Source organism: Chrysochloris asiatica, unplaced genomic scaffold (genome assembly GCF_000296735.1).
Source record: "Chrysochloris asiatica unplaced genomic scaffold, ChrAsi1.0 scaffold00055, whole genome shotgun sequence".
NCBI lineage: Eukaryota > Metazoa > Chordata > Mammalia > Afrosoricida > Chrysochloridae > Chrysochloris > Chrysochloris asiatica.
This window is the reverse complement of record NW_006408573.1, coordinates 18,532,634-18,541,879: the sequence shown is the minus strand read 5'-3', so window position 1 is coordinate 18,541,879 and position 9,246 is coordinate 18,532,634. Positions and strand designations below refer to the sequence as shown.

Sequence of the window (9,246 nt, the reverse complement as noted above, 5' to 3'; positions counted from 1 at the left end):
TATAATAAACATAAATATCTTAAAACATTTTAAATGTCATTGTTGGACTGACTCTATAGGATAAGCACAGGACTGCTAGCCACAACCACCAGCTGCTCCACAGGAGAAAGATGAGGCTTTCTGCTCCTGTAAAGATTTACAGCTTTGGAAACCCTGTACAGGGACCCTATGAGTCAGAATCCACTCTAGCAGTGGATTTGATTTTATTTGGGTTTTGTTGGACTCAGTACTAAAGATACTGTTGTTCAGTATGAATCATATATATATATTGTGGCTTAATGCTCTGAATTGCAAAGTTGGTTTGAACCACACGTCAGTGGATCAAGTACACCAGTAGTTTCTCGGAAATCCTATACAGGGGTCACTATGAGTCAGAACTGAATCAACGGCACCGAACAAACAACAATGAATAAAAAACAGTGGGGAGTTTTACCATCCATGGCTATTTATCAGTCTTTCTTGTAGAATGTCCTGAGCTTCCAGAAAGCTGATAAAAAGAACAGCCAAATTATTTCTCAATCTTCAGTTCTTTCAACGTGAAAAAAAAACAAAACTAAAAACTATAGATAATTAACTAATGTCATATCTGACTGTGAAGCACTTTGGTTATTTGCTTTTTACAACTTTTTAAGTGTTCTTTCCTTTTTAGCAATTTTCTGACTTACACCTTTCTAGAAACTAAAAAATATATTTTTAATATTTATATTCAAGCAGTTCTTTTGAAGCATTCAATGTAGAGAACAGTAAGTCTAAGAGGAAAAAAGAAAAGGGAGTTTTAAAGATAGTCCAGAAAAGAACATTTTTAGAATAATTTGGGATTTTAATTGCTTTTTTAACAATTGTTGTTAAGTGCTGTCGAGTCAGTTCCTATCCACAGCAACTCTGTATAGGGTTTCCGAAGAGTGACTGGTGAGTTTGAATTGCCCACATTATGGTTCAAACCAAACTTTCAGTCCAGCACTTATCCTACAGTACCATAATAGATGTGAAAAATGTTCCTAAAACATGTTGTATTAATATAGTATTTCAAAGATCTGAAGTGTGGCTGTACTTTCACCCTAAATACATAAACACACAGAGCTTTTGTCTGGTAAAATAGGCATCTGTGGCAGAAAATAGGAGTTGAATAGGGGATTGAAGGAAGTTGTTGTTGTTATGTGCTGTTGAGTTGGTTCCGACCCATAAGCCACTCTGTATAGGGTGGTTTCTGAAGAACGTCTGGTGAGCTTGAACTGCTAACCTTGCAGTTCAAACCAGCTTTGCAGTCTAGCGCATTAACCCACAGTGCCACACCAGGACACCATAGAAGGAAGAAAGAGACCAAAAAAGCTAAGCTAAGTATTACAAGACTGTACCCCCCTCTTTCGTACACAAAAATCATAACTACTCCCAATCTCTGCCACACCTTTAAAATTCTGAAAACTCAATTTAAAAATATGTAAATAAAGAAGGAAAACAAAAAACACAGAAAACAAAAACTATAAATACCCTCCAATAGATTTCCAATAACTAAAAAGCATGTGGTTGGAAATAGTTGCTATTGACCAAATCCCTTGCATCCTGCAGTAAATGATCAAATACTAAGTGATATGACAGCATTATGGGAAGCTCAAGGGAAGCTAAGGCCCTAACAGCTGTGGGTTCTATAACTAAAGAGAAGATTTCATTATGAAAACTGGACCTGGAGAATAACTGACATTTAAACAGAGAGGAGAGTTGAAGACATTCTCCATGGAGGAATGTACTCAACTCAAAGGCAGGGGCAGAAGTAAGCAAGTACTTTCCCCTAACACTAATGCTTCATTCACATACATGCTATATAACATTTATAATTTAGTTGTTGGTCCCACTACTTACAATACTGTTGATTCAATACAATAAAGTAGGCCATTTTTTAATTAACAAAAACAGCTAATTAGTAATAACTGAATAATTATGTTTTTATTGTACAACCCTATTGTACTACAATTTTATTAAATGAATTCTATTATAGATGTGGCAGCAATTCTTAGTTTTGTGTTTATTCTCTGAACCACTCTCCATGCTAAAAGTTCCCTTGAATAATCTAATCCATCTGCTTGCCACTAGTACATTTCTAGAAAGAACAGCATTGCTTTTGTCAGAAATATGCAAACAAGTTAGTCACTTGTGACAGATAAACATGATGAGATTATAAACATTAAAGTTACAGAGATCAGTCTTCAACCACCCGTGAGGCCCCTGTACCTCCTCCCACATTCCTTCCCCTTGGTAAACACTTATCTGGTACTTGTTATATCAAAGTACTTCCCCACCGTGTTTATACTCTGGAAGTTGATCTGGGACAGTTCTCCCTGTGACAGAAATGAGGAAATGGTAACAGAGTAGAGATGGCTTTCCCCAGGGTGGAAGAACCACAGCCTTTGGCCAGGCCTATTAACCAGTCCTGGTGTGGCGCTGTGGATTAATGTGCCAGACTGCAAAGCAGTTTGAACTGCAAGGTCAGTGGTTCAAGCTCACCAGCTGCTCCTTGAAAACCCTATACAGGGTTGCTATGGGTCAGAATCGACTTGATGGCACTTAACAACAACATTTAACCAGTCCTGGTGTGGCACTGTAGGTTAATGTGCCAGACTGCAAAGCTGTTTAAACTGCAAGGTTGGCTCACCAACTGCTCCTCGGAAAACCTCTACAGGGTCGCTATGGGTCAGAACCAACTCAACGGCACTTCACAACAATTAACCATGGGCCTCTACAAAGCCCTTTGAATTTTTAGTATTCTTCATCAGAATCACATCCACACTCAACAGAACCCAATTTTGATATTGGTTCTGATGCATTTCATGCACAAGCACAAATAAGTCAACACTTGCCTCGCTGCCTTCAGCCTCTCTGAAGCCATGCTTTGGGTTCAGAGTGGCAAGGATATTGTCCTTCCGTTTGAATCCTCTCTTCGATGGGCTTAATGACCTCTTGGTTACAATCTCTCTGTCTTCTGACGTCCCAGAAGGCAGCATCAGTGTTCGCAGAGAGGTTCCCAGGACAGAGTTGTTTGAGAAAGAACAATGTGCTGGTGTTAAGTCACTGAGGCTGGTGGGCAATTGCTGCTCTACACTGACCAGCAGAGCAGGGTCACTGTTGGAGTGGGTTGTGGCGTATAGATCTGTGGAGGAAACAGGCTGGGAGATCAACCTGCCCTTCAACTCCCTCATGTCTCACTTCCATCCTTACCCAGCCTGGAATTCAAGGGTCATAATAATCACTCCCTAGTATACCGCCTCAACTCCATGGACTCTTGCTGTCTCCATACACTTGATAAACCCCCAACTCTGATTAAATCCAACTGTCCATCTACTCCAAAACTACACCAGAGTAGTGGAAAGTGGCTAGAAGACAACATAACATCTGTTGACCATCCCTCACCTTAAACTCATGATCTCTCTATCTTAACTGGGTCCTTAGTATTGCCCAGCTATCCTAATTGTCAATTTACTCTTCTGTTTTCTGACACAACTATTTCATGTATCTTTTCTCTTCACACTTTCAATACTTTCTCCACTATCCATCCTTATTCTCAGTTGCTGGTGTATTTCACTGAGAAAACAGAGGCAATCAAAGAGAGTGTCTACAAGATCACACCATTAAACCTATCAACTCCCCGGTATTTGTATCCATAGATTCTGCCTCTCTTCCTGTTACAATAAATGAACTGTCTGCTTCAAAGGCTAACCTCTCCACTGGTGAGCTAGATTCCATCTTCTCTTGACTACTCAAGGATTTTTCTTATAATTGTCCTTTTTCTCTCCTGTGTCATCAGTTTCTCTCCTGTGTCATTCCCTCTACTAGAGCATTTCCATTAGGATCTCTACCTCCCACTCCAGCTACAGTTCCATTTCTCTTCTCTCCTTTATTGCAAAACTCCTTAAAGGGCTTGTATGATACACTCATATATACTCACTAGCTCTATTAGCTCTCCTCCAATTTTCTCTTGGACTCACTTCAATAAAGAATTTATTCCCATGTTCCCCCTACAGCTACTCACTAATGTCTTCAGCATCACCAAATACCATAATTATTGCTCAGAACCAAGCTCATTCTCACTCTATCATAAGCATCAATAATATTGATCACACTCTTTCCTTCTTGAAAAACAATTTACTCAGCTTCCAGGATACCATTTCTTTTGGCTTTTTCTTCTCAGACTTTGCTGCCTGTTTCATTCTTGGTCTCCATCCTGGTTTCTCTTCATCTACCTGACTTCTGTTTGTTGGAGGGCTAGAATCAATACTGAGATCTCCTTTTTATCTATATTAACTTCCTAGATGAGAACCCAGCCAGTTCCATAGTCCTAATGCAATTCATATATTTGTAATTCCCCAATTTTTCTTTCCAGTCCTAACTTCTCCCATAAACTCCAATTACCAAACTCTGTCATCTTTGGAAAGTTTTAACAGATTTATCAAAAGATGTTTAAAACCAAATTCTTGATATCAACCCTAAAACCTACTCCTCCTCCCCACTCATTTCCAATTTGTTGTTGTTGTTGTTGTTAAGTGTCGTCGAGTTGGTTCCGACCCATAGTGACCCTGTACAGGGTTTCCGAGGCTGTAAATCTTTATGGGAGCAGAACGCCTCATCTTTCTCCCACAGAACAGCTGGTAGTTTCGAACTGCTGGCCTTAAGGTTCGCAGCCCGATTCATAACCACTACACTACCAGAGCTCATTTCCAATTTAGTAAATGATAATTCCATTCTTACGATTATTCAGGTTCAAAATCTCAGTATCATCTTTGACCCCGTTCTCTCACATTTTACCTTTAATCCATCAGCAAATCAGGGAATGTTATCTCCAAACAGATTCAGTATCTGACCACTTCTCACCATTCCCACTGCTATCTCTCATCCAGATTCTAACCTCTTGAAGTTTTTTCTTATTTTTAACCTTGCTTCTTAGAATCTATTCTCAACTCAGGAACTAGAGTAATTCTTAAGTCAGATCATGTTATTCCTCTGCTACAAACCGTGCAATGGCTTCCATTCTCACCTAGAATAAAAGTCTAGCCACTTTTCTAGCTTCATGTATACACTTCACCTTGCTCATTCCACTGCAGTCAGTCACAGTGACCTCATTCTTTTTTGAACATGCCAAGTGTGTTTCTGTCTCAGGAATTTTGCACTTTCTATTTCCACTGTCTACAAAATTCTTCCTTCAGTTATTCACATGGCTTATACTCACTTCATTCAATTCTCAACTTTTTAAAAATACACCCTTTTATTAAGCCTTTAACAGAACAACAACATATAATCCAGATGAAGGAGATCATCAGTATGAGTCTATTCTGATGTCCATATCTTCTGTGGTGTCCCAGTCTCTATTTTTTTAATGCCTCATCAGAAGCTTTCCCTGACCATACTTACATAAAATATTACCTTACTATTCTCAATGTCTATATATTATTTTTCTTGACAATACTTATCATATCCTGACCTAGTTTAAATATTAATGTATTTTCCATCTGTCCTATCCTATTAGTATGTCTACAAACTCCATGAAAGTAGAAATTTTATTTCATTTGCTACTATATCCACAGAACAAGATGATTGTCTAGCATATAGTAGGTGTTCAATAAACTTGTTGAACAAATTAATAAATAACAGAAGAGTTGTCTCTATCATTTACCTTGCAACTAGCCTCTTCCAAAAGTAATTGAGAATGAAGTGACTGTGACCAGAGAAGACTAACTGCTGCCAGAAACACGTCCCAGAATACAACTTAACTAAAATAGCATAGTTATAAATGAAGCTCACATTTCTACAAAATTTCTCTGTCACATTAAACTCCTAGTCTGCAGATTTCTGAATAATTCACTGGTGATCCTGGAGCTCTGGTAGTGTAGTGATTACGAATCAGGCTGCTAACCTCAAGGTCGGCAGTTCGAAACTACCAGCTGTTCCGTGGGAGAAAGATGAGGCTTTCTGCTCCCATAAAGATTTGCAGCCTCGGAAACCCTGTGCAGGGTCACTATGAGTTGGAACCGACTCCATGGTACTTAACAACAACAACAATGTCTGGTATGACACTGTAAGATAAGCACTGAGCCACAAAGTCAATTTGAACCACAAGATCAGTGGTTCAAACTCACCAGCTGCTCCTCGGAAACCCTATACAGGGTTGCTATAAGTCAGAACTGACTCAACAGCACTTAACAGTAATGTCTTTTCTGAAATGCTAATTCCAATTCCAAATTTTCCAGTTCTACCGTCTTTTTTGTAAGCATGAAGTTTTTATTCTTTATTTCTGTACATTAAAGGTAAATTTTTAGGAAGACAATACTTCCTAAAAGTTATTATTAGACTTTAAATGTTAGACATTTTAGAGTTCCAAACTGCCTAAAATCTACCTGTACTTGCTCCATTCAAGCACTTCATTGCCATATGCCTTCTATCTTAACACCTACAAAAATTTTTTTTGTAAATTGACAGGAAGCTATTACCTGAGCTAAGTTTCAGGAGCCTTCCAGCGCTGGAGTCAGGATTAGACAGAGAAGTCAGCAGGTCTCCACAGGAATGGGATGTGGTGGCCTTCATGTCATTTGAAGCCTTTATGCTATATTCTCGGTAGCTCTTGCTTCTCTGTGACCTTTTCCCAAGACTTTCATGCAGGAAAAGAGTTTGAGGACTATCATAATTTTCTAGACCAACATCTGAAGATAACTGGTAAGGGTGGATCTGGCTAGAATCCCCCACATCCAGGCGTTTACCCAATGAGGCATCATGGATAAGCTGATATGAATCAGGTTTTTGTTTCAAATCCTTTTCTGGAGAAGAACCTGATGATTTACTGTCCGAAAAAGATACTCGGTAGCCTTCTCTAGCCATCTTCTCTGGGGATCGAACTCTGGACTGATGAGGTAAGTAGCGTCTAAATTCTAACCACCATCAAGGGGAAACAAAAACATGATGAGAATTCTTCTTGGCCCAGTTGGTGTACCTCTGTTCACTGGATACACTCTCTACCAGAAAAAAATTCTTGGGGAAAAAAGGATTTAAATTTGATAAATGGTAACATAAAGCGACTAAAAAGGAATTCAACATAGAATAACAAAAACCATGTGGAACATTTGTATAAAAAGTAAAGAATGTAATATTCTGGAGACTGATTTCATGTTAATCTAATCCCATGGAAGTTCCATCCTAAAACTCCTGTGTCAGAGTTTTCTAGACACCATTTTCATATGAAAAAACTTGATGCATCCATCTCCACATGACAATAGTTGTGATTTTATGTGTTGAGTCTATAGACAATAGTTAGCAGATCTATGATTCCATAGACTTCTCACAATAAAGCTAAATACACACCTATCCCCAAGTCCAACCCAGAGATGCAGGATTCACCCATTTGGAAACCTCTATCTAAGCTCATTCAAATGTCAGGGAATTCAAAACCTATGAAAGGCTGTGGCCTAGGTACTGACCCAGCTATAAGTTCTTTCAGATAGCTGTATCTGTCATCTCCAAAAAGCCTCAAAGTGGGGCAGGTAGAGCAGCAGACTAAAAGAGAAGACTCTGCTCTTTGGTGCTTTCAGAGCTTCACATGCTTGAAGTACTTCCTTAGGAAACAAAAAAAGACTATAACTTAGTCACATTAACTTTTAAAAAAGAACCAAGAATCCTTTAACTCATAAGGACCTAGAAGAACATCAAAAATTTTTTTTTTTTTTAAATCAGGGTCAACATATACAGAGGGGGAAAGGTTGTAGAGCAGTATCTTTAAATAATAAAAAGAAGAATTTAAGGTATTGGTTAATTCTGTTTCAAGTAATGATAAATGAAATAGTTCAGAGTCTCCCTCCTATTGAAGAAAACTCCAGGAAACAAGAACCCAGGATAGGAAGTCCATCACTGAAAGTCACTTTTAATCCCAAGGCATTTTAGAGTGACAGGGATTGAAGTCAGAGTACAGCATTCATCCAAGGTCCTGAATGTGACTCTCCTGCTCCACACATCCTGAAACAGATACAACCTTGAAACTAAAAGGTAAACTAGAAAATAACTCAGCTCTTATACTGACTGGTGGCTCAGGTTTGCTTCATCTGAGTGGAATTTTAAATCTTGAATTTGAATTAAGATGATCCTATGGCATTGTGAGAGTCTTGGTGTGGCATTGTGCACTGGACTGCAAAATCAGTTTGAACCACAAGGTCAGCAGTTCAAGCTCACCATCTGCTCCTTGGAAACACTATACAGGGTCACTATGAGTCGGAACGACTCAATGGCACTTAACAACAACAACAGACAGATAACGCTCCAGGTACCTGGTAGAAACAAATGAAAATCTGTTCTGAAAATATACCTTAATTAAAGACTTTAAATTATTCCTTCAAATAATTTGTCAAATGTAATGACTAGCAAACAATCAAACCAAACCAAATGGGGAGATAATTTAATAAGACAACATGAGTGAGAACCAGCAGAAAACAGACTCATACACACAAAAATCAGATATTGAAAAAAGAGACAAAGCCTATAAAACAGCTATTCTTACTATTCTTAAAGAAATAGAAAACAAACTGGAAATTTTCTGCTGATAAGAAATGACTCAACATATTTTTAAAAGAACTCACTCAAATTCTCAGAATTAAAAATATAATTGAAATTAAGAATTCAATAGATAAGCTAACAGTAGATTAGACACAGCAAAAGAGAATATTAGTGAACTGGAAGATAGATCAGAAGAAATTATCCAGAATGAAGACCAAAAAAAAGAATGAAAGCTAACAAGGACTAAGTGAAAATCTAACATATTAATTTAATCAAGAGTCTCAGAAAGACAAGTGAGTAAAACTGGAACACAACAGTGGCAGACTTCCAGCTGGTTTCTCAAAAGCAGCCATAAAAGTCAGAATACAATGGAATACCTCCAAAATTCTGAAAGAAATAACTCTCAACCTAGAAATCATTTCTTTAAGAATGATGGTGCATCAAGAGGGAACCTAGATCCAGAGGGCATGAAGGAAGGTACAGTCTCCACTGAGTAGTATCCAATCTGTGTGGGCTGGGCTGATGAAAGGAAATGCAGATAGGTCTCTTGTGATACAGTAGTGAATAATTGTTATCAGGACTGATTGTGAGGGATGGAAATGTAAAAGTAGGCGTTTTGTAGCAAGGAAGGGAGTTATTAACTTTGTAGTCTAGGAGCAGAGGTCCCTGGGACCATCAAGGGAGAAGAGCGGAGAGCGGGACCCTACCCAGAGAAGCAGTGACGAC

At 38.5% G+C, this 9,246-nt stretch overlaps 1 protein-coding gene across 1 annotated transcript in view; it reads right to left on the bottom strand.

The window, feature by feature from the left end:
- Positions 1-9,246, bottom strand: part of LRRC36 (leucine rich repeat containing 36) — a 53,604-nt gene that overhangs the window by 8,870 nt on the left and 35,488 nt on the right. The window contains exons 8-9 of the mRNA XM_006863610.1: positions 6,474-6,908; positions 2,853-3,142 (exon numbers count right to left, since the gene is read on the bottom strand). Coding sequence (XP_006863672.1) covers positions 2,853-3,142; positions 6,474-6,908 — 725 coding nt within the window. The remainder of the gene's footprint in view (positions 1-2,852; positions 3,143-6,473; positions 6,909-9,246) is intronic.